General features: G+C 46.7%; 1 protein-coding gene across 6 annotated transcripts in view; it reads right to left on the reverse strand.

Moving 5' to 3' along the window:
- The window catches only part of LOC110523091 (FSD1-like protein), a 75711-nt gene that overhangs the window by 8234 nt on the left and 40662 nt on the right, over nucleotides 1–26815 (reverse strand). For 4 of the 6 annotated variants that reach the window (XM_090233593.1, XM_036976576.2, XM_036976578.2 and 1 more), the window contains 6 exons: nucleotides 18088–18297; nucleotides 17501–17599; nucleotides 16906–17035; nucleotides 3240–3337; nucleotides 1566–1817; nucleotides 497–585 (listed from right to left, as the gene is read on the reverse strand). In XM_090233593.1, the coding sequence (XP_090089719.1) occupies nucleotides 497–585; nucleotides 1566–1817; nucleotides 3240–3337; nucleotides 16906–17035; nucleotides 17501–17599; nucleotides 18088–18297 (878 nt within the window). The remainder of the gene's footprint in view (nucleotides 1–496; nucleotides 586–1565; nucleotides 1818–3239; nucleotides 3338–16905; nucleotides 17036–17500; nucleotides 17600–18087; nucleotides 18298–26815) is intronic. The other 2 variants (XM_036976577.2, XM_090233592.1) reach the window with 1 other exon arrangement.

Here is a 26815-nt window from a genome sequence, read left to right on the forward strand (position 1 = left end):
AGAGAGACAGCGTATCAGAGGCTCTTATCCAGAGAGACAGCGTATCAGAGGCTCTTACCCAGAGAGACAGCGTATCAGACGCTCTTACCCAGAGAGACAGCGTATCAGACACTCTTATCCAGAGAGACAGCGTATCAGATGCTCTTACCCAGAGAGACAGCGTATCAGACGCTCTTTTCCAGAGAGACAGCGTATCAGACGCTCTTACCCAGAGAGACAGCGTATCAGAGGCTCTTACCCAGAGAGACAGCGTATCAGACGCTCTTACCCAGAGAGACAGCGTATCAGAGGCTCTTATCCAGAGAGACAGCATATCAGAGTGTTTAGTTCAAGAAAGGCAAGACAAGTTCTCTGGTGTTACCTAGTTCTTGAGGAAAGGCAAGACAAGTTCTCTGGTGTTATCTAGTTCTCGAGGACTGGCAGGGGGTATAATATACAGGTGTGAGGGAGTGGCTGTCAAGACAAGAATATAACCCACAATACAGACAAAACTTACCATGAAGGCTGGTACAACAGGTTGGCTAAACTTAGCCTTGAACGTGTGGATCAACTGCTTAGTTTCAGCGTTGTAGAAGGACAGTTGTCCTGAGGGAGACCAAGAGAAAACAAAACAGAATTCAAACTACTGTATCCACGTCACTTCAAGCGCAGAGAGAGCACGGTGTAAAGTGAGTTCTGATAGTCAGAGGAGAAAAGCCTAGTTTGTAATCATTTCCTGGGGAAGGGAGATGAAATCCAATATGGCCGTATCCAATGGCCTGTCTATACGGGTCGCCGGCGCCTGAGGGATATGGTATTCCACCCCGACTGACTGTAAAACACACCAATCTGTACCGCGTAGAACAATGAGGACCCGCCTTGTAACTCAGTAGCTCCTACCTGCATAAATGTATGGATCAACAACGGCTGCTACCTGCATAATATATGGATCAACAACGGCTGCTACCTGTATAAAATGTATGGATCAACAACGGCTGCTACCTGTATAAATGTATGGATCAACAACAGCTGCTACCTGCATAAAATGTATGGATCAACAACGGCTGCTACCTGCATAAAATGTATGGATCAACAACGGCTGCTACCTGCATAAATTGTATGGATCAACAACGGCTGCTAGCTCCTAATAGTTTAGCTGTGCTTGACTGAGCTTTCCTGCCGAAACGTAACCAACTAAATAGTCCCCAAAGTGTAAACACCGCCTTTCTGCCATCTCAGACACCGCTAAAGAAAATACTTAAAAAGTATCTAAAATATTTGAAATTATTTTTTGAACCCAGGTGTGGTTCCTATATGTGTTGAATAACCCCTCATATTATACTGTATAAACCCACCTGAGTCCAGGTCACAGAAGGCCCCTGGACCTCGTAGTGTGTTGAATAACCCCTCATATTATACTGTATAAACCCACCTGAGTCCAGGTCACAGAAGGCCCCCGGACCTCGTAGTGTGTTGAATAACCCCTCATATTATACTGTATAAACCCACCTGAGTCCAGGTCACAGAAGGCCCCTGGACCTCGTAGTGTGTTGAATAACCCCTCATATTATACTGTATAAACCCACCTGAGTCCAGGTCACAGAAGACCCCGATGCGTCCAGGCGCGGTGCCGTCCAGGCTCTTGGCCTTGTTGTTGTGCTTGGCAGCGAAGGAGGGCTGCAGCCAGTTGTTGATGTGGATACACCAGGTAGTGTTGGTCTTACCCAGCTGGTCAAACTTTCCCAGGTTCCTGTAGGAGACCCCAACACTGTAGGACTTACAGTCTTTAAGAGCTTTCACCTCCCAGTAGTGTTGACCACAGTCCATACTGGTATCACCTGGGGGTTGGGTGGTGGACAGACATGAAGGCTTATCAATCCCTTCGTGACAGACAGAGCAAACTACACAACTTGCATGTTGGTGTCACCTGGTGGGTGGACACTATGCTATTATAACGTCTTACATAATACCTGGCTGGTGACTGGAGAGGACAGACAGGACATTTGAATCAATCACTACACAAACGTGCATAGTGTTATTCATTGCTGGTGTCTATTGGGAGTAGATATGATATAATTACATTGTCATGTTATTCCTGGGTGTGGAGGACAGGAAACCTTTTCAATCCCTTGGGAGTGGATATGATATAATTACATCGTCATGTTATTCCTGGGTGTGGAGGACAGGAAACCTTTTCAATCCCTTGGGAGGGGATATTATATAATTACATCGTCATGTTATTCCTGGGTGTGGAGGACAGGAAACCTTTTCAATCCCTTGGGAGTGGATATGATATAATTACATCGTCATGTTATTCCTGGGTGTGGAGGACAGGAAACCTTTTCAATCCCTTGGGAGTGGACAAACACCGACACACAAAACATTGCAATGCACAGTAACAGGAAAACCCTGTTGAACATATTTACCTAGCAGTCTTATTAAACATCTGACGGAGCAGTGACAACACACCACTATTGACTATGTGGGTAGTGACTGACACAACACTAATGTGGTGTTCAGTCTCAGGATCCTGAGCTTGGTGTTGAGCTTGGTGTTGAGCTTGGTGTTGAGCTTGGAAGACCGTATGATATTGAACACTGAGCTGTAGTTAATGAACAGCATTCTCACACAGGTGCTCCTCTTGCCCAGGTGGGAAAGGGCAGTGTGGAGTGCAATAGAGATTGTGTCATCTGTGGATCTGTTGTGGTGGTATGCACATTAGAGTGGGTCCAGGAAGTGTGGGATGATGGAGTAGATGTGAGCCATGACCAGCCATTTTAAAGCATTTCATGGCTACAGATGTGAGTGCTTTAAGGTTGGTATCGTTTACCTACCTAACACAGTGATGTGTTGATGTTGTGGTTACCTACCTAACACAGTGATGTGTTGATGTTGTGGTTACCTACCTAACACAGTGATGTTGTGGTTACCTACCTAACACAGTGATGTTGTGGTTACCTACCTAACACAGTGATGTTGTGATTACCTACCTAACACAGTGATGTTGTGGTTACCTACCTAATACAGTGATGTTGTGATTACCTACCTAACACAGTGATGTTGTGGTTACCTACCTAACACAGTGATGTTGTGGTTACCTACCTAACACAGTGATGTTGTGTTTACCTACCTAACACAGTGATGTTGTGGTTACCTACCTAACACAGTGATGTTGTGTTTACCTACCTAGGAGTGTATAGCTCTCCTGTGAACATGTCTCTGCTACATTACTCTGTGTGTGTTTGCGCGTGCACGTTTACCTAACACGGTGTAGGACTCTCCAGTGAACCGGTCTCTGCTTCCTCTGATGGCAGGCGACCGAGTCGTCAACGTCCTCTTGGGAGACGGAGTTCCACTTCTACAACAGAGAGGAAGGAAAGACATTAGAACATAAAACACACAGACGTTACAACACACAGACGTTACAACACACAGACGTTACAACACACAGACGTTACAACACACAGACGTTACAACACACAGACGTTACAACACACAGACGTTACAACACACAAACGTTACAACACACAGACGTTACAACACACAGACGTTACAACACAAAACACACAGATGTTACAACACACAGACGTTACAACACACAGACGTTACAACACAAAACACACAGACGTTACAACACACAGACGTTACAACACACAGACGTTACAACACACAGACGTTACAACACAAAACACACAGACGTTACAACACAAAACACACAGACGTTACAACACACAGACGTTACAACACACAGACGTTACCCTAACGATGAGTAATACAGTACAACAGACAAGACAGTCAAGTGAACAAGGATGCTGTGGAGAAGCCCACTTCCTTTCAGCTAGATATCCAGCCCCAGGGACCAATTTATCTGAAAGAAGATGGAGTTTTCCCACTGATGTCACTGGTAAACTATGAAGATAAACAACAACCCTTGTGTGCAGAATGAAACAAACGGATAAAGACGGTCTTCGAATGCACTCAAAGTTTATTAGAACGCAAACAAACTCAAGCTTAGTCGCGATAGACACAAGCAAACAGGGGTGATAGACAGGGGTGATAGACACAAACAGACAGGGGTGATAGACACAAGCAGACAGGGGTGATAGACAGGGGTGATAGACACAAGCAGACAGGGGTGATAGACACAAGCAGACAGGGGTGATAGACACAAGCAGACAGGGTGATAGACACAAACAGACAGGGGTGATAGACAGGGGTGATAGACACAAGCAGACAGGGGTGATAGACACAAGCAGACAGGGTGATAGACACAAACAGACAGGGGTGATAGACAGGGGTGATAGACACAAGCAGACAGGGGTGATAGACACAAGCAGACAGGGGTGATAGACACAAACAGACAGGGGTGATAGACAGGGGTGATAGACACAAGCAGACAGGGGTGATAGACAGGGGTGATAGACACAAGCAGACAGGGTGATAGACAGGGGTGATAGACACAAGCAAACAGGGGTGATAGACAGGGGTGATAGACACAAACAGACAGGGTGATAGACACAAACAGACAGGGTGATAGACACAAACAGACAGGGTAATAGACAGGGGTGATAGACACAAGCAGACAGGGTGATAGACACAAACAGACAGGGTGATAGACAGGGGTGATAGACACAAGCAAACAGGGGTGATAGACAGGGGTGATAGACACAAACAGACAGGGTGATAGACACAAACAGACAGGGTGATAGACAGGGGTGATAGACACAAGCAAACAGGGGTGATAGACAGGGGTGATAGACACAAACATACAGGGGTGATAGACACAAACATACAGGGGTGATAGACACAAACAGACAGGGGTGATAGACACAAGCAGACAGGGGTGATAGACACAAGCAGACAGGGGTGATAGACACAAACAGACAGGGGTGATAGACACAAACATACAGGGGTGATAGACAGGGGTGATAGACACAAGCAGACAGGGTGATAGACACAAACAGACAGGGGTGATAGACACAAACAGACAGGGGTGATAGACACAAGCAGACAGGGGTGATAGACACAAGCAGACAGGGGTGATAGACACAAGCAGACAGGGTGATAGACACAAACAGACAGGGGTGATAGACACAAACAGACAGGGGTGATAGACACAAGCAGACAGGGGTGATAGACACAAGCAGACGGGGTGATAGACACAAACAGACGGGGTGATAGACACAAACAGACAGGGTGATAGACACAAACAGACAGGGTGATAGACACAAGCAGACAGGAAGATACACAAACAGACAGGGGTGATAGACAGGGGTGATAAGACACAAACAGACAGGGTGATAGACAGGGGTGATAAGACACAAACAGACAGGGTGATAGACACAAACAGACAGGGGTGATACACAAACAGACAGGGGTGATAGACACAAGCAGACAGGGTGATAGACACAAGCAGACAGGAAGATACACAAACAGACAGGGGTGATAGACAGGGGTGATAAGACACAAACAGACAGGGTGATAGACAGGGGTGATAGACAGAAACAGACAGGGGTGATAGACAGGGGTGATAGACAGAAGCAGACAGGGGTGATAGACACAAGCAGACAGGGTGATAGACACAAACAGACAGGGTGATAGACACAAACAGACAGGGTGATAGACACAAACAGACAGGGTGATAGACAGGGGTGATAAGACACAAACAGACAGGGTGATAGACACAAACAGACAGGGTAATAGACACAAACAGACAGGGGTGATAGACAGGGGTGATAGACACAAGAAAACAAAAAATATGCTTTTTGGTCTTCATTTAAGGTTAGGCATAAGGTTAGGAGCTTAGTTAGAGTTAAGGTTAGGTTTAAAATCTGATTATAATAAGATACATGTTTGAAATAGGCAGGGTTTAGCCCTAATTATGACTTTGTGGCTTTGGTAACTAGTGACGACCTACAGGGAGTTACAACACAATACCTTTTTTCCAACACAGGAAGAGGGATAATGTCATCTGATTAGTGACACCATACAGTGGGGAAGTGAAGAGCTACCAAAAGTTTAGCGTAGTCAACAGGGTAGCCAGATATATCAGTCTTAGGCAGTCCTTTCTCAGTGCAGCTTTAAATGACGTGTAGCTAATTTAATAAATTGTTTTATTTAACTAGGAAAGTCAGTTAAGAACAAATTCTTATTTACAATGATGGCCTACCCTGGCCAAACCCGGACGACGCTGGGCCAATTGAGCGCCGCCCTATGGGACTCCCAATCACGGCCAGTTGTTATACAGCCTGGATTCGAACCAGGGTCTGTAGTGACGCCTCTAGCACTGAGACACAGTGTCACAGGGTCAGTCCTTTCTCAGTGCAGCTAGCACTGAGATGCAGTGCCTTAGACCACTGAACCAGGGTCTGTAGTGACTCCTCTAGCACTGAGATGCAGTGTCTTAGACCACTGAACCAGGGTCTGTAGTGACTCCCCTAGCACTGAGATGCAGTGTCTTAGACCGCTGAACCAGGGTCTGTAGTGACTCCTCTAGCACTTAGATGCAGTGTCTTAGACCTCTGAACCAGGGTCTGTAGTGACTCCTCTAACACTGAGATGCAGTGTCTTAGACCGCTGAACCAGGGTCTGTAGTGATGCCTCCAGCACTGAGATGCAGTGTCTTAGACAGCTGCGCCACTCGGGGCTTCATAAAGCCTTCATAAGAAAATAATCTATAACCATATGTCATGCTTTATAAAGGGTTCATAACTGTGTCACATAACACTATGTCAAATATGACATAAACCTGTGCTTTATAAAGGGAGGCATAAGCACTACTTAATAAAGGCCTTATTGCCTCGTATTAAATTGAGGCGTCACAAAGCATCTATAACCGTGTGATGCATCTGGGTAGAGCACTGCAACGCCAGGATAGTGGGTTCGATTCCCGGGACCACCCATACGTACAAATGTATTCACGCATGACTGTAAGTGGATTTAGATAAAAGCGTCTGCTAAATTTGATATATTATGTTACTGTTAAACATTTCTAGGATGTCCCAACCTCTTTCCCTCCTGGGTGCATAGACAATATTGGGCCTGACCTCAACTTCCCCCACAATGCTGTGCTGCAGGATGACACACTCTAAAGTGCAGTCACGTTGGTAGGGCCTTTCAAAAATACTTTTTTTTTTAACCCAAATTCCGTTTTATTGTTTTGTTTTTCCAAGGTTTCGGATTTCCCACACATTTTTTCTGGTTTTAGCCCAGTTTTTAGAAAAACAGAATTCGATTTTCTGTGTTCACAATGCTTAAACCACAACAGGTTTGTTTGTGTGTAATAGCCCTTTAGTTCAGTGTCCATGCCCTGCACTGCAGTTTGGTTAGCGGCTGTTCTGTAGTGCAGGAGGAACACGTGATGTGATTGGACGGAGTTAAAGGCCAGCAACACTCCGTATTATTCAGAGCCCCATGAAATGACACCATATACACATTCTACAGAGCCAACTGAGTTTTCCCTACAATACTTCTACTGCGGCATCCAGAATAGCTTCTGCTGTATTCCATGTACAGTGATTCACATTGGGACATGTTTTAAACCCACATCACTTAAATATGAACACATTTGAATCATTATTCATGTTTAGACCACTTTTCATATGTCATGAATGGGTATTGATACTTTTCTACTATTGCGTGGGGGGGACTTTGAAAAAAATAAAAATACATCTGAAATTCTGTGACCCAGAATTCCTTTTTTAGCGTTGCTTGACTAGACGCTGATTATGTGATGAGTTCGCAAATCAAATGCTCCACTTGTGCTGCCAGAGAAAAACAAGTTAACATTTTATTTATTGTAAATCATTTTATTTTGTAGCATTTAAGTGTGGAGTTCTCTGAACCCGGAGTTCTTCAATGTGACAGATAGTGAGGTCCATAAGGGTTACTTCACTAGAATTCAATGTGCCAGATAGTGAGGTCCATAAGGGTTACTACACTAGAATTCAATGTGCCAGATAGAGAGGTCCATAAGGGTTACTTCACTAGAATTCAATGTGCCAGATAGTGAGGTCCATAAGGGTTACTTCACTAGAATTCAATGTGGCAGATAGTGAGGTCCAAAAGGGTTACTTCACTAGAATTCAATGTGCCAGATAGTGAGGTCCATAAGGGTTACTTCACTAGAATTCAATGTGCCAGATAGTGTGGTCCATAAGGGTTACTACACTAGAATTCAATGTGAGGTCCATTAGGGTTACTTCACTAGAATTCAATGTGCCAGATAGTGAGGTCCATAAGGGTTACTACACTAGAATTCAATGTGCCAGATAGTGTGGTCCATAAGGGTTACTACACTAGAATTCAATGTGCCAGATAGTGAGGTCCATAAGGGTTACTACACTAGAATTCAATGTGCCAGATAGTGAGGTCCATATGGGTTACTACACTAGAATTCAATGTGACAGATAGTGAGGTCCATAAGGGTTACTTCACTAGAATTCAATGTGACAGATAGTGAGGTCCAAAAGGGTTACTACACTAGAATTCAATGTGCCAGATAGAGAGGTCCATAAGGGTTACTACACTAGAATTCAATGTGCCAGATAGTGAGGTCCAAAAGGGTTACTACACTAGAATTCAATGTGAGGTCCATAAGGGTTACTACACTAGAATTCAATGTGCCAGATAGTGAGGTCCATAAGGGTTACTTCACTAGAATTCAATGTGCCAGATAGTGAGGTCCATAAGGGTTACTACACTAGAATTCAATGTGCCAGATAGTGAGGTCCATAAGGGTTACTACACTAGAATTCAATGTGCCCTGTAGTGAGGTACATAAGGGTTACTACACTAGAATGATTTAACATACTATGAATAGTCAGTGTCTCTACCTTGGAACTGCAGCTCCATTTCTTTCATTCTATCTCGCTCTCACACACACTCACACACACACACACTATTGTACTCACACACCGGAGAGACTTGGGTCACTGTTTTCATGAATATATCATCTGGGCCTATAAGTGTTGAACATTCAAAATATTGTCAGGAAATGAAGCTCAAGCACCATGGAGATAAGAGCGGTACATAAATTACATTTACGTTTATTTACAACAACAGAAAAACACACTGCGATTTGACATACCAGGTATCAAGCAGAAATGGACTTGAAAAATATTACAAACTTACAGAATCATATTTATGCTCATATATATTATGTTAACTAATAACAAAGAAACGTTTTGGAATTGGCCCAACTGAGAGCAAATTAAATCTGTGTCTCATGAAACCCTTTGGATGTCTCATTTTATAATGTCAGTGTACTAGCTAGTGCACAGTGCAGGTTTTAATCACGACCAGAGGGACCCACCTAAGGGCCAAATTAATCCCTGGTAGATTTAAAAACAGCATAATTCTCCGGTTCTGGTGAGACCTGGCAAAATGTTCCACAAACTCGTCCATGTTGAGGGAGGGCCTCTAACGTATGTCTGAGCAAATGCAAACAGAAGTTCCTGATTCAAGAAAGTTGTCCTGTTTGGGTTGAGAGGCTGGACACCTCGCATTATCTCACAATTCTTCTTTGAAAAACGCCTCTGCAGCTCAGCTGTGAGACTGTCGAGCACCTGATAAAAGACAGCTCTATGGAAGCTCTTCACCATCCCTTTGGTCACTATTTTTCTGTCCTACATCAACAATGAGTTGTGAAATCGTAAGCTTCTCTTAGGCTGTCTTTACACACTGTTTGTACACTTATTTTGCAGTGCACTGTAATTTCTTCAATGTCCTGTAGCTCTCTCAGAACTGCTTGAAGCTTGTCCCTCAGATTACGGCATACCATGTATCTCTGCATGCCAACCTTACATCCGTAAGTCTCCGTGGTTCCCTGGGCTGCTGCTGCGTTTTCAGGTCTTTCTGAACGGCAAGACACTTGAGATGAACGTACGAGCCAGATACAAAGTTTTATAAAGCTTCTGCAGGAGAGAAAAAAAAAGTTAAGAGCCTCTGGCACTGATTTTGACAGCATTGACAAGAACCAAATTCAAACAATGTGCATTACAGTGCACATAAAATGCTAATCTTGCACTGTTTTTTAATCCGTGCAGACACACCAGAATGCTTTCCGCTCATGACGGATGCACCGTCACAGCCTTGTCCCACCAGATTATTTCTGTAGTCCAGATCGTGTTTTTCAAGACAATCAACGTGAGACCGGCTGTATCTAAGCTTTCAGCTGACTGAAAGTGTAAAAAAGCTTTCGTGGATGGCCCCGTTGTAATAGTACCTCACAACTAAAGACGTTTGTTTGGTTTCATCTGAAATTACACTAAAAACTTTATTTCACTTTGTACCATCTCAGCTAAGCCCTCAAGAAATTTGCCCTGGAGTTGGTGGCTTGTGTTTCTTAGCACTGCCACATGCATTCATCATTTTCTCTATGAGAGGGTCATTCTTTGCTATTTCTTCTAAGGTTGTCAAAAAATGACCCTTGTTGTGAGAGTCATCAGGCTCCCTCCACTTTCTTTTTCCGGGTTAAAATGACCCTGTGCGAAAATAAGACAGTCTATGGTTACATCTAAGCATCCAACTACCCACATTTTAGTCCAATCTCAACCTTAATTACTAATCCCCATTTTCATAACTGTACCTTAAAATCAACTACCAGCCTAAGTTAGATCATGGCTAGCTCTACTCTGCAGTAAGTAATTTACCTAGCTATAATTTCTAACACCTTTACAGTAGCAAACAGGCTAACTGCAAATTGTGGTCATCTTTTGAGTAACGTTAACAGATTGATAGTAACAATTGTTTGTTTTGAGTTCAAGTACGAAAATTGAACTGAGTTAATGGATTTCAATTTGCTGAATGTTAACTTGCTGAACACTGACAGCTGTAGCCTACTAGTTACGCCACATTAGCTAAACATTCGTATACTGTAACTTACGACACTGCATGGTATATGCGTGTATTACTAGCACACATGTAAACATAATGTTAGGCTAAACTGGGAACCGTTCTCTCTTATCTGATTAACTGTCTGTTAATGGAGCCAGAGGTCTAACTTTAACTTACACAGCAACTCAACTTTCATAAAAGTTGTTCAGGAAACCTGAACCCGATGCTAAACCTTAAAACTTACCTCAAATATGATGCTGTCGCCAATCGCGAAAAGAGCTCGTGGAGCTGTGGAAATATTCTCTCTTCTTCTTCTGAATGTTCTTCTTATTCTTCTGTATCTCGCAACCAACGTTAATGTTCTCTCTTCCTCATCTTCGGTTTGAAAACTGCGCCGCTGAACGTCAAAATAAATGATTCTTTCAACAAGAGGTGAAATGAGATGTCAATCAGCAATCAAACTACCAGTAGCGAATGAAATGTTGGGGTGGCACCCGGGGTGGCCAATCAGATGTCAGGGGTTTCCAGTTCCACCCCGGACACACCTCTGGCTCCGCCCCTGCTTCACAGCAATTGCTAGCTAGCCGAAAATTAGGATCAGCTAAATACAAATCTCCCTAGATACATCAGCGTCTCGTAGTCAATGTCATGAGATTTGTTAAATGAAAGAGGAATATAGTAATATGAATGGAAGGGAGTTTGCCATTTAGAAGTTCTGGTGCAGCCCAGAAATGTCCTTATCTAGTTGGTGTGAAATAGGCATTTCCTAACAGACCTGCTAACTTTCTTTGTTGTTACTTTTAAGGTTTGGAACCAACATGCAGTACCTCCTGCAGGCAGAGAGGGAAGTAACTCAGGGACCAGCTACACTATTCACAGCCCAGTCGAGAGGGAAGGAGCTCAGGGACCAGCTACACTATTCACAGCCCAGTCGAGAGGGAAGGAGCTCAGGGACCAGCTACACTATTCACAGCCCAGTCGAGAGGGAAGTAACTCAGGGACCAGCTACACTATTCACAGCCCAGTCGAGAGGGAAGGAGCTCAGGGACCAGCTACACTATTCACAGCCCAGTCGAGAGGGAAGGAGCTCAGGGACCAGCTACACTATTCACAGCCCAGTCGAGAGGGAAGGCGCTCAGGGACCAGCTACACTATTCACAGCCCAGTCGAGAGGGCAGGAGCTCAGGGACCAGCTACACTATTCACAGCCCAGTCGAGAGGGAAGGAGCTCAGGGACCAGCTACACTATTCACAGCCCAGTCGAGAGGGAAGGAGCTCAGGGACCAGCTACACTATTCACAGCCCAGTCGAGAGGGAAGGAGCTCAGGGACCAGCTACACTATTCACAGCCCAGTCGAGAGGGAAGGAGCTCAGGGACCAGCTACACTATTCACAGCCCAGTCGAGAGGGAAGGAAGAACAGGTTAGTGTTTCTGTAGGTTGGGGGTTTCATCAAGGTTAGTGTTTCTGTAAGTTGCTCCCAAGTGGCACAGCGGTCTAAGGCACTGCATCACATCCGGCCGGGATTGGGAGTCCCATAGGGCGGTGCACAATCGTCCCAGCGTCATCTGGGTTTGGCCGGGGTAGGCCGTCATTGTAAACATGAATTTGTTCTTAACTGACTTGCCTAGTTAAGTAAAGGTTAAATAAAGATGTAAGATAATAATATTTATGAACCCTTTATAAAGCACGGAATACGGTTATAGGTGCTTAGTAACACTTTTATGTAGAGCTTATGAAGGCACTATGAAGTCTTTATAAGCAGAACCTAATTTAAAGCTTTTTTTAAAGTTTTTTTTTCTGAGAGAGCATTGTGATCGTTGTTGTAATCGTGGCTGTGATCGTTGTTGTAATCGCGGCTGTGATCGTTGTTGTAATCGCGGCTGTGATCGTTGTTGTAATCGCGGCTGTGATCGTTGTTGTAATCGCGGCTGTGATCGTTGTTGTAATCGTGGCTGTGATCGTTGTTGTAATCGCGGCTGTGATCGTTGTTGTAATCGCGGCTGTGATCGTTGTTGTAATCGCGGCTGTGATCGTTGTTGTAATCGCGGCTGTGATCGTTGTTGTAATCGCGGCTGTGATCGTTGTTGTAATCGTGGCTGTGATCGTTGTTGTAATCGCGGCTGTGATCGTTGTTGTAATCGCGGCTGTGATCGTTGTTGTAATCGCGGCTGTGATCGTTGTTGTAATCGTGGCTGTGATCGTTGTTGTAATCGTGGTTATGCTCGTTTTGTTTTTGTGGACATGATATGGAACGAATGAAAACCATGGATATTACAGCCAGAACACTAGAAATGTTACTCACCAAAACCATTCATTGCAAGCAGGGAAAAATGGGTAAAAACAAAATCAATGACGTGCTTCTAACTATACATTGATTCTGTCACAGAGATTGGTTGGCTGATGGTAGAGGTTCATTTGATTTTATTTTGCCACCATTTCTTTAGAAGGAGAGGGGAGAAAATAAAGAAAGGTTTTTAGAAAGAGAAACAGAGTTAGGATGTCATTTACAGATGGATCTTCCCTCAGGACAGAATAAGATGTAATAATTGTATTTGTTTGTGGGCGGCAACCACGTCCAGTTTAACCAAATCAAATGTGCCATTATTTGAACCAAGTCAAGAGTTGGTAAACAGCTACCCTCTCCATCTGTAGGGGCCTGGTGAAGTTAGTCACACAGAAACCACACGGATTCTCAATATCAAGACATCTTCGGGAGGTTGATTCTCACAGACCTCAACGAGCAAAAAATACAATTTGCTGAAAGAAATCTGTGAACTGTTCACACGAAAACCTGGAAGGGACTTGATGAATAAAACATATTTAATGTTTGGAGCGTACGAATACGACCATAAGCGGTCTCTACCTAATGCAATGCCACAGGTTACAGGTGGCCCAATGCTACATCCAGGTAGCCCAATGCTACATCCAGGTAGCCCAATGCTACATCCAGGTGGCCCAATGCTACATCCAGGTAGCCCAATGCTACATCCAGGTAGCCCAATGCTACATCCAGGTAGCCCAATGCTACATCCAGGTAGCCCAATGCTACATCCAGGTGGCCCAATGCTACATCCAGGTGGCCCAATGCTACATCCAGGTGGCCCAATGCTACATCCAGGTGGCCAAATGTTACATCCAGGTAGCCCAATGCTACATCCAGGTAGCCCAATGCTACATCCAGGTAGCCCAATGCTACATCCAGGTGGCCCAATGCTACATCCAGCTGGCCCAATGCTACATCCAGCTGGCCCAATGCTACATCCAGCTGGCCCAATGCTACATCCAGGAAGCCCAACGCTACATCCAGGTAGCCCAATGTTACCACCAGGTAGCCCAATGCTACATCCAGGTAGCCCAATGCTACATCCAGGTAGCCCAATGCTACATCCAGGTAGCCCACACATGGTCACCTTGACATGTTCTTCAGATTGGTAAAATGAGCACTGTTGACGAACACAAAGTAACAATAATCAGCTGGTTAAAACGAAGACATTGTGGGGGAGTCACGGTGGAGCTACACTACAAGGGGTTCCATTCCATTAGCACTAAATAACACTAATTCTACACAGTAGCTGAGTAAACGAACCCTGTGTAGATGTCCAGACAGTCCAGAGACTACTACGGGAACTATGAATTCTCTATTTAAAATGGGGCCATCCGCAGTTGAAACAATAACAAAGTGTCCTCCCCGCCCCTGTTTCGGTAAAAAGCTGAGGGACGGAGCTGGAGAAATGTAACCACTCTCACATGTATAGACAGAGCTATGGACACAAGGACTGACCATCCATGGTATCAAACTGATACGTTTAACCATATTATGAGACAATATAGTTTTTGTTTACAAACATTGGAGTATAACAAGCTTATATTTTGGATTCTCTTGGGGATGAACTAGGCTTATTAGCAAAAAATAAATTATGTAGCCAGCTGGATGTAGCCAGCTAGATGTGGCCAGCTAGATGTAGCCAGCTGGATGTAGCCAGCTAGATGTAGCCAGCTAGATGTAGCCAGCTGGATGTCGCCAGCTAGATGTCGCCAGCTAGATGTCGCCAGCTGGATGTCGCCAGCTGGATGTCGCCAGCTGGATGTCCCCAGCTGGATGTAGCCAGCTAGATGTGGCCAGTTGGATGTAGCCAGTTGGATGTAGCCAGCTGGATGTAGCCAGCTAGATGTCGCCAGCTAGATGTCGCCAGCTAGATGTCGCCAGCTGGATGTGGCCAGCTGGATGTGGCCAGTTGGATGTAGCCATCTGGATGTAGCCATCTGGATGTAGCCAGCTGGATGTAGCCAGCTAGATGTAGCCAGCTAGATGTAGCCAGCTGGATGTAGCCAGCTAGATGTAGCCAGCTGGATGTAGCCAGCTAGATGTAGCCAGCTGGATGTAGCCAGCTGGATGTAGCCAGCTAGATGTAGCCAGCTAGATGTAGCCAGCTAGATGTAGCCAGCTAGATGTGGCCAGCTAGATGTAGCCAGCTAGATGTAGCCAGCTAGATGTAGCCAGCTAGATGTAGCCAGCTGGATGTAGCCAGCTAGATGTAGCCAGCTGGATGTAGCCAGCTGGATGTAGCCAGCTGGATGTAGCCAGCTAGATGTAGCCAGCTAGATGTGGCCAGCTGGATGTAGCCAGCTAGATGTAGCCAGCTAGATGTAGCCAGCTAGATGTAGCCAGCTGGATGTCGCCAGCTAGATGTCGCCAGCTAGATGTCGCCAGCTGGATGTCGCCAGCTGGATGTCGCCAGCTGGATGTCCCCAGCTGGATGTAGCCAGCTAGATGTGGCCAGTTGGATGTAGCCAGTTGGATGTAGCCAGCTGGATGTAGCCAGCTAGATGTCGCCAGCTAGATGTCGCCAGCTAGATGTCGCCAGCTAGATGTCGCCAGCTGGATGTGGCCAGCTGGATGTGGCCAGTTGGATGTAGCCATCTGGATGTAGCCATCTGGATGTAGCCAGCTGGATGTAGCCAGCTAGATGTAGCCAGCTAGATGTAGCCAGCTAGATGTAGCCAGCTAGATGTAGCCAGCTAGATGTAGCCAGCTGGATGTAGCCAGCTAGATGTAGCCAGCTGGATGTAGCCAGCTGGATGTAGCCAGCTAGATGTAGCCAGCTAGATGTAGCCAGCTAGATGTAGCCAGCTAGATGTAGCCAGCTGGATGTCGCCAGCTAGATGTAGCCAGCTACATGTAGCCAGCTGGATGTAGCCAGCTAGATGTAGCCAGCTGGATGTAGCCAGCTGGATGTAGCCAGCTGGATGTAGCCAGCTAGATGTAGCCAGCTAGATGTGGCCAGCTGGATGTAGCCAGCTAGATGTGGCCAGCTGGATGTAGCCAGCTAGATGTAGCCAGCTAGATGTAGCCAGCTGGATGTAGCCAGCTAGATGTAGCCAGCTGGATGTAGCCAGCTAGATGTAGCCAGCTGGATGCAGCCAGCTAGATGTAGCCAGCTGGATGTAGTCAGCTGGATGCAGCCAGCTGGATGCAGCCAGCTAGATGTAGCCAGCTAGATGTAGCCAGCTAGATGTAGCCAGCTAGATGTAGCCAGCTAGATGTAGCCCTTTACGACGAAGCCTCCTCTTCTAAGAGTATCAACACTGCAGCTTGTAAAACTTCTATCACTTGAGGAAATGAGATCTCAACTTGGCAGACAGTGTCTGTAGTAACAACGCTGCAAGTGGATTGGCCTTTTGACCAATCAGATAAAGGGTGTCCTGTGGAAACACAGCCCATGAGAACTAATGAAAGAAGAATGTGGGAGAAAAAGCAGTTGAATGGTAGCCTGGTCCCAGACCTGTGTGTGTGACCATAGAAATTGGAAAGATATCGCACAGATCTAGGACCAGGCTATTTCAAAGGGAGTTCCAGGTAAAATCAGGATTAGGCCTAATCCCAAATGAATCCCTAGACCCTAAATCCTATTTTGATAGCTAAGAGGATTTGACAGGTGCAGTCAATATGGTAATAGATCCCTCTTTCTCTCTGATTGGCTTAGTCGAAGTGTCTACATATTGCGTTATACCAATCAAATCCTCTCAGATCTCCACAAGGGCCTAGGGATCCATTTTAGACACATCCTTGTTCCAGTTCAGTTCTCACCTGCCCTTGTTCTCCTTGCCCTTGACCTTGCTCTCCAGCCCCTTGCCTCCCTGGGGATCCCACTCCACAGTCCTGTCCTCTACCTTCAGGTTCAGATGGGACGACGATGAGTCGAAACCGAAGTTAAACGCTGGGAAGGGAATCAAACGATCAACTAACCAAACACAAGATATAGCAGGCATTTTCTTACATTTCTGTTGTCGGGCAAAACATTTTAGTCAAATAACTTTATATCAATATTGGAATGACTACGTAATTAAAGACAACATCGTGCAACCGTCTTACCTCTGGTTTCCAGGGTAACTAACCGTCTTACCTCTGGTTTCCAGGGTAACTAACCGTCTTACCTCTGGTTTCCAGGGTAACTAACCGTCTTACCTCTGGTTTCCAGGGTAACTAACCGTCTTACCTCTGGTTTGCAGGGTAACTAACCGTCTTACCTCTGGTTTCCAGGGTAACTAACCGTCTTACCTCTGGTTTCCAGGGTAACTAACCGTCTTACCTCTGGTTTCCAGGGTAACTAACCGTCTTACCTCTGGTTTCCAGGGTAACTAACCGTCTTACCTCTGGTTACCAGGGTAACTAAGCGTCTTACCTCTGGTTTCCAGGGTAACTGGATCCGAGTATTCTCCAGCTGCTGCCTTGTTGCATGCTCGTACCCGGAAGTTCATGAACTTGGAGTCAAACTTTAAACCTGGGGGACGAGTAGCATATTATCTGCATTGGTTCATAATGTTCTGTAGGTAAACAAGCTTTTACACTTTGATAAAAGTTACAAAGGTTTAGGTAAAGCAAGACTGTTCATGTTTTAAAACACAGGAAGATACATGAAGACAGTACAGTCTTAGTCTGGTCCCAGATCTGTTTGTGCTGTTTTGCCAAGTGGCGGTAGGTAGCCCCTCGTTAGAGCGTTGGGCCAGTAACCGAAAGGTTGCTGGAGCGATTCCCAGAGCTGACAAGGTACAAATCTGTCGTTCTGACCCTTAACAGGGCAGTTAACCCACTGTTGCTAAGCCGTCATTGTAAATAAAAATTTGTTCTTAATTGACTTGTCTAGATAAATAAAGGTTAAATTAAAATTTAAAAAAGTTTTTTTTTAAAGTGTCATGACAATGGCCATTGGAGTTGGCACAAACAGATCTGGGACCAGGCTACAGTAGGCCTCAACTGTCAGTTTTGTACCCGACAGTGAGTATTCTGTGGTCTTGATGTTGTCCACCACCTCCCAGCACCGCTGGTCTTTGATGCGTGGCAGTCCTTCGTGGTCAGTCTTTCTGTACTCCAGTATGTAGTGGTCTATCTTGCTGTCCTCCACTGGCATCTTCCAGGCTACAAACACCGTGTTGTCTAACACCAGACAGTCCCCTACCTCCATCTCTGGGGCCAAGGGGACTGGAAGAACATAGAGAGGAAGGCATCTTTAAAAGCTGGACAAGATCTTTGCATTTATTGGTAAATAAATGAGTAAATAAAGCTTTTTTTGGACAATGTTCTAACTTCATCAAATTTGTACATATGACAATCAATAATTCATGTTTTTTTATTCAAATTTGTTCTAATAATATTTTTAAAAAAAGAGGAGAGTGACAGATGTCTTATTAATATGACAGTAGACACCTGGTACTAACACCCCCGGGTACTAACACCCCCGGGTACTAACACCCCCGGGTACTAACACCCCCGGGTACTAACACCCCCTGGTACTAACAACCCCCGGTACTAACACCCCCTGGTACTAACACCCCCTGGTACTAACACCCCCGGTACTAACACCCCCTGGTACTAACACCACTGTGGATCAGATGGTTTACTTATTATAATCGTTAGAGAGCTTCCATTGACTAAGTTACCCTAGAGGTCAGGGTCACACCACTGGTACTAACACCACTGGTATTAACACCCCTGGTGTAAACAGCAGCCTTCAGGTTCTAGAGGTCAAGGTCACACCACTGGTGTTAACAGCAGCCTTTAGGTTCTAGAGGTCAGGGTCACACCCCTGGTGTTAACAGCAGCCTTTAGGTTCTAGAGGTCAGGGTCACACCCCTGGTGTTAACAGCAGCCTTTAGGTTCTAGAGGTCAGGGTCACACCACTGGTGTTAACAGCAGCCTTCAGGTTCTAGAGGTCAAGGTCACACCCCTGGTGTTAACAGCAGCCTTTAGGTTCTAGAGGTCAAGGTCACACCAATGGTGTTAACAGCAGCCTTCAGGTTCTAGAGGTCAAGGTCACACCACTGGTGTTAACAGCAGCCTTCAGGTTCTAGAGGTCAAGGTCACACCACTGGTGTTAACAGCAGCCTTCAGGTTCTAGAGGTCAAAGTCACACCACTGGTGTTAACAGCAGCCTTCAGGTTCTAGAGGTCAAGGTCACACCACTGGTGTTAACAGCAGCCTTCAGGTTCTAGAGGTCAGGGTCACACCACTGGTACTAACACCACTGGTGTTAACAGCAGCCTTTAGGTTCTAGAGGTCAAGGTCACACCACTGGTGTTAACAGCAGCCTTCAGGTTCTAGAGGTCAAGGTCACACCACTGGTGTTAACAGCAGCCTTCAGGTTCTATAGGTCAAGGTCACACCACTGGTACTAACACCACTGGTACTAACACCCCTGGTGTTAACAGCAGCCTTTAGGTTCTAGAGGTCAAGGTCACACCACTGGTGTCAACAGCAGCCTTCAGGTTCTAGAGGTCAAGGTCACACCACTGGTGTTAACAGCAGCCTTTAGGTTCTAGAGGTCAGGGTCACACCACTGGTACTAACACCACTGGTACTAACACCCCTGGTGTTAACAGCAGCCTTTAGGTTCTAGAGGTCAAGGTCACACCACTGGTGTTAACAGCAGCCTTCAGGTTCTAGAGGTCAGGGTCACACCACTGGTACTAACACCACTAGTACTAACACCCCTGGTGTTAACAGCAGCCTTCAGGTTCTAGAGGTCAGGGTCACACCACTGGTGTCAACAGCAGCCTTTAGGTTCTAGAGGTCAGGGTCACACCCCTGGTGTTAACAGCAGCCTTCAGGTTCTAGAGGTCAGGGTCACACCACTGGTGTTAACAGCAGCCTTTAGGTTCTAGAGGTCAAGGTCACACCACTGGTGTTAACAGCAGCCTTCAGGTTCTAGAGGTCAAGGTCACACCCCTGGTGTTAACAGCAGCCTTTAGGTTCTAGAGGTCAGGGTCACACCACTGGTGTTTACAGCAGCCTTTAGGTTCTAGAGGTCAGGGTCACACCACTGGTACTAACACCACTGGTACTAACACCCCTGGTGTTAACAGCAGCCTTTAGGTTATAGAGGTCAAGGTCACACCACTGGTGTTAACAGCAGCCTTCAGGTTCTAGAGGTCAAGGTCACACCCCTGGTGTTAACAGCAGCCTTTAGGTTCTAGAGGTCAAGGTCACACCACTGGTGTTAACAGCAGCCTTCAGGTTCTAGAGGTCAAGGTCACACCACTGTTGTTAACAGCAGCCTTCAGGTTCTAGAGGTCAAGGTCACACCACTGGTGTTAACAGCAGCCTTCAGGTTCTAGAGGTCAGGGTCACACCACTGGTACTAACACCACTGGTACTAACACCCCTGGTGTTAACAGCAGCCTTTAGGTTCTAGAGGTCAAGGTCACACCACTGGTGTTAACAGCAGCCTTTAGGTTCTAGAGGTCAGGGTCACACCCCTGGTGTTAACAGCAGCCTTTAGGTTCTAGAGGTCAGGGTCACACCCCTGGTGTTAACAGCAGCCTTCAGGTTCTAGAGGTCAAGGTCACACCACTGGTGTTAACAGCAGCCTTCAGGTTCTAGAGGTCAAGGTCACACCACTGGTGTTAACAGCAGCCTTCAGGTTCTAGAGGTCAGGGTCACACCCCTGGTGTTAACAGCAGCCTTCAGGTTCTAGAGGTCAGGGTCACACCACTGGTACTAACACCACTGGTACTAACACCCCTGGTGTTAACAGCAGCCTTCAGGTTCTAGAGGTCAAGGTCACACCACTGGTGTTAACAGCAGCCTTCAGGTTCTAGAGGTCAAGGTCACACCACTGGTGTTAACAGCAGCCTTTAGGTTCTAGAGGTCAAGGTCACACCACTGTTGTTAACAGCAGCCTTCAGGTTCTAGAGGTCAAGGTCACACCACTGGTGTTAACTGCAGCCTTCAGGTTCTAGAGGTCAAGGTCACACCACTGGTACTAACACCACTAGTACTAACACCCCTGGTGTTAACAGCAGCCTTCAGGTTCTAGAGGTCAGGGTCACACCACTGGTGTCAACAGCAGCCTTCAGGTTCTAGAGGTCAGGGTCACACCCCTGGTGTTAACACCAGCCTTTCAAACATCCTGTCTATGGTTGCCCTTTCCACTCAGGCTCTGTCATCCCGTATGTGGGTTGAAAATGGCAGATTCTATCATTGATACGTGCCTAAATTGGAACGCTGTCACTGTAAAGTAACATTCTGTACATGAGGTCAGAACTCAGGCTCTTGGCTTTGCAGCGCAGCATGGGTTTAGAGACTGACAGACGCTCAGAGTGAGCACCGTGCGCGACAAGACGCTCCCCCATCCCTCTCCCCTAATTGGACAACTTTTCCTAATTTGTTGTCTGAGAGAGGAATTCTGTAAATGGAGAGGAGTCGATGTGTTCTGAACGATGAGACGTTGAGGATTATAATAAATACCGCTTTGATGTCATTACAAGCAAACCACACACCCGTGAGGCCAAATGTGACTTCACATATTGTATCCATAGTTACAAGGATTTACATCCAGGACGCATCACATCTGGCCGTGATCGGCAGTCCCATAGGGCGGAGCACAATTGGCCCGGCGTCGTCCGGGTTTGGCCGTCATTCTAAATAAGAATCTGTTCTTAACCAACTTGCCTAGTTAAATAAAAGTGAAATGTCAACAACAACAAAAATGCGTTATACCCTGGGTTGTCCTAAACAGAATGAGACAATTGTTTTGTGAAACATTTTTTTTCACGCAGAACACTTGATTGAACTCACGATTCCATTTGATGTACTCCAAAATGACCATCGGCTCGTACCTTGTGAAAGCCTAACACCGTAAGATCGTACTTTATTACTTAGCTAGCCATCTTGGCAATATTATGCCCACCTGGCACAGACTACGATTTAAAATGGAACGTTTTTGGATTGCGATAACAATAAACAGTAACTGATGGTGGGGACACAGGGCTGTGTTAACAACCACAGTAACTGATGGTGAGGACACAGGGATGTGTTAACAACCACAGTAACTGATGGTGAGGACACAGGGATGTGTTAACAACCACAGTAACTGATGGTGGGGACGCAGGGCTGTGTTAACAACCACAGTAACTGATGGTGAGGACACAGGGATGTGTTAACAACCACAGTAACTGATGGTGAGGACACAGGGATGTGTTAACAACCACAGTAACTGATGGTGGGGACGCAGGGCTGTGTTAACAACCACAGTAACTGATGGTGAGGACACAGGGCTGTGTTAACAACCACAGTAACTGATGGTGAGGACACAGGGCTGTGTTAACAACCACAGTAACTGATGGTGGGGACGCAGGGCTGTGTTAACAACCACAGTAACTGATGGTGGGGACGCAGGGCTGTGTTAACAACCACAGTAACTGATGGTGAGGACACAGGGCTGTGTTAACAACCACAGTAACTGATGGTGAGGACACAGGGATGTGTTAACAACCACAGTAACTGATGGTGGGGACGCAGGGCTGTGTTAACAACCACAGTAACTGATGGTGGGGACGCAGGGCTGTGTTAACAACCACAGTAACTGATGGTGGGGACGCAGGGCTGTGTTAACAACCACAGTAACTGATGGTGAGGACACAGGGATGTGTTAACAACCACAGTAACTGATGGTGGGGACGCAGGGCTGCATCCCAAATAAAAAAAACACAATTGTGCTTCAGTTCCTCAATGGAAAAGCTAGGAGCTCCAAAAAGCTCCTTCTAGTTGAAGTCATGAATACTCTTATTATGTTAGCGCATGTATCCAGAGTATTTTCAGATTTCGTTATCAACAACGGCTGTGAAAAGTACAGTAAATATGAAATGAACATAACCTTCAACAATGTAAGTGTTCTCTTTCAATTGCTACCATGGTCATGCATCTGCTTTTTACATGTCTTCTGTTAGAAATACTGCAATTTGTCCATATCGGCCAGTGTCAGATGTTTAACAGGCCGCAGATGGAAACTCAATGGGAACATTCAACCAGATAACGCCTTATAGCAGTTGGAGTGGGGCATTTACTATTTTCATTGTGATTAAACAGCACATTTTCCAGAACTTCCTATTATCATCCATCCATCTTAAAGAGTAAGCCATTTGTGCCTTTTTTCCTTGAAAAAAAAAAGTTGACATTTTCCTCAGTCATTAGGAGAAAAGCTAACCTTCTGTGGAGGAGTTGTTACCAAGGCAATGGAGCCCCTACAACTCACTCGTGTCACGACTGTTGAAACCCCAACAGGCTCTTTGGTCAAATAAATCCTCCAAGGAAGTCTCAGATCTTTTCAGCTGGGGGTCCCCCACTACACATCAAAAGCACTAGAGGTTAACAGAAGTACTTAACAGAAGGAGAACATTGGAAAGACCAACCGGAGGGTTGCCAGGTATCCTAGCGGTTAGAGAGGCGAGCCACCAACCGGAGGGTTGCCAGGTATCCTAGCAGTTAGAGAGGCGAACCACCAACCGGAGGGTTGGCAGGTATCCTAGCGGTTAGAGAGGCGAGCCACCAACCGGAGGGTTGGCAGGTATCCTAGCGGTTAGAGAGGCGAGCCACCAACCGGAGAGTTGGCAGGTATCCTAGCGGTTAGAGAGGCGAGCCACCAACCGAAGGGTTGGCAGGTATCCTAGCGGTTAGAGAGGCGAGCCACCAACCGGAGGGTTGGCAGGTATCCTAGCGGTTAGAGAGGCGAGCCACCAACCGGAGGGTTGGCGGGTATCCTAGCGGTTAGAGACGTGAGCCACCAACCGGAGGGTTGCCAGGTATCCTAGCGGTTAGAGAGGCTAGCCACCAATCGGAGGGTTGCCAGTTTGAATCCCGGGGGAAAACTTCTGATGGGGAAGACAATCTGGCGGGATGTAAACTGGCAACTGGAGGGTTATTGGTATCAAATCCTAGATGCCATTACCTGCCGTTGTGCCCTTGAGCACATGCCACCCATTGAGCATGTTTGGGATGCTCTGAATCGAAATGTACGACAGCGTGTTCCAGTTCACGCCAATAACCAGCAACTTTGCACAGCCATTGAAGAGGAGTGGGACAACTTTCCACAGGCTACAATCAAAATCAACTATAACTAGTTAGGATCAAGGGAAAGATGATCGTAGCAAAGTACAGAGATATCCTTGATGAAAACCTGCTCCAGAGCGCTCAGGACCTCAGACTGAGGCGAAGGTTCACCTTCCAACAGGACAACGACCCTAAGCACACAGCCAAGACAACGCAGGAGCGGCTTCAGGACAGGTCTCTGAATGTTCTTGAGGACTCCAGCCAGATCCCAGACTTGAACCTGATCTAACATCTCCGGAGAGACCTGAAAATAACTGCGCAGCGACGCTGCCCATCTGACCTGACAGAGCTTGAGAGGATCTGCAAAGAAGAATGGGAGAAACTCCCCAAACACAGGTGTGCCAAGCTTGTACCGTCGTACCCAAGAAGACTTGAGGCTGTATTCGCTGCCAAAGGTGCTTCAACAAAGTACTGAGTAAAGAGTCTGAATACTTATGTACATGTGATTTCAGTTTTTTCAAAATGCCTAAAAAACTGTTTTTGCTTTGTCATTATGGGGTATTGTGATGTCATTATGGGGTATTGTGATGTCATTATGGGGTATTGTGATGCCATTATGGGGTATTGTGATATCATTATGGGGTATTGTGTGTAGATTGATGAGGGGGGGGGGGGGGCTACTCAATCCATTTTAGAATAAGGCTGTAACGTTACAAAATGTGGAAAAAGTAAAGGGGTCTGAATACTTTCCAAATGCCCTGTACCCCTCCATCCCCCAAGAGGCATAATAAACCAAGTCAAACAGACTGCTCTCCAATCATGTGACAGAGGTAGAGGCTAGTCTGAGCTGTGATGATTATTTCTGTCTCTTTCTGCTCACACGGTCCAGTGAGCATGTCTACTAGCTCTGAGGAACAACGAGAGCAGAGCAGACACAAGACTGCCTAGTTATACGGCCATCTCGTACGGATTACGCAACCACACAAGATTAAAATAACATAAAGATCACTTTATTGGTCAGTTACACACAAAGTCCAAACGAAATGTGGCTTCTACTTTTAACCCAACACTGGGCGGAACTGTTGTTGTGGGGTTCAAATGCATAATGACAGGCTGCTGGCTCGCCTCTCTAACCGCTAAGCTACCTGGAGGCTGCTGGCTCGCCTCTCTAGCCGCTAAGCTACCTGGAAGCTGCTGGCTCGCCTCTCTAGCCGCTAAGCTACCTGGAGGCTGCTGGCTCGCCTCTCTAGCCGCTAAGCTACCTGGAGGCTGCTGGCTCGCCTCTCTAACCGCTAAGCTACCTGGAGGCTGCTGGCTCGCCTCTCTAACCGCTAAGCTACCTGGAGGCTGCTGAGGGGAGAGATTGGCTCACAATAATGGAGTGGTATCATGTGTTCAATACCATTCCATTCACCCCATTCCAGCCATTATAATGAGCTTCCACCCTCCCCAGGAGCCTCCACACCCACCAGGAGCCTCCACCCTCCCCAGGAGACTCCACCCCCCCCCAGGAGCCTCCACCCCCCCCCAGGAGCCTCCACCCTCCCCAGGAGACTCCACCCCCCCTCAGGAGCCTCCACACCCGCCAGGAGCCTCCACCCTCCCCAGGAGCCTCCACACCCCCCAGGAGCCTCCACCCTCCCCAGGAGCCTCCACACCCCCCAGGAGCCTCCACACCCCCCCAGGAGCCTCCACCCTCCCCCCTCCACACCCCCCAGGAGCCTCCACACCCCCAGGAGCCTCCACAGCCGCCAGGAGCCTCCGACCCCCCAGGAGCCTCAACCCTCCCCAGGAGCCTCAACCCTCCCCAGGAGCCTCAACCCTCCCCAGGAGCCTCAACCCTCCCCAGGAGCCTCCACCAATCCAAGCAGTTCCCTAGTCTAGCCACTCCTCTGACCAATCCAAGCAGTTCCCTAGTCTAGCCACTCCTCTGACCAATCCAAGCAGTTCCCTAGCCTAGCCACTCCTCTGACCAATCCAAGCAGTTCCCTAGTCTAGCCACTCCTCTGACCGATCCAAGCAGTTCCCTAGTCTAGCCACTCCTCTGACCAATTCAAGCAGTTCCCTAGCCTAGCCACTCCTCTGACCAATTCAAGCAGTCCCCTAGCCTAGCCACTCCTCTGACCAATCCAAGCAGTTCCCTAGTCTAGCCACTCCTCTGACCAATCCAAGCAGTTCCCTAGTCTAGCCACTCCTCTGACCGATCCAAGCAGTTCCCTAGTCTAGCCACTCCTCTGACCAATTCAAGCAGTTCCCTAGCCTAGCCACTCCTCTGACCAATTCAAGCAGTTCCCTAGCCTAGCCACTCCTCTGACCAATCCAAGCAGTTCCCTAGTCTAGCCACTCCTCTGACCAATCCAAGCAGTTCCCTAGCCTAGCCACTCCTCTGACCAATCCAAGCAGTTCCCTAGCCTAGCCACTCCTCTGACCAATCCAAGCAGTTCTCTAGTCTAGCCACTCCTCTGACCAATTCAAGCAGTTCCCTAGCCTAGCCACTCCTCTGACCAATCCAAGCAGTTCTCTAGTCTAGCCACTCCTCTGACCGATTGCCCTCAAAGCTACTCCAGGTCCACAACAATGTGTACAGGCAAGCTGATGTATCAATGCAAACACACACACAGACAATGGGAAGCTTGAGAAGAAATTTGTCCTCAAGCTGTAGAAGCTACACAAG

This window comes from Oncorhynchus mykiss, chromosome 5 (assembly GCF_057628025.1).
Source record: "Oncorhynchus mykiss isolate SJ-2025 chromosome 5, ASM5762802v1, whole genome shotgun sequence".
Lineage (NCBI taxonomy): Eukaryota > Metazoa > Chordata > Actinopteri > Salmoniformes > Salmonidae > Oncorhynchus > Oncorhynchus mykiss.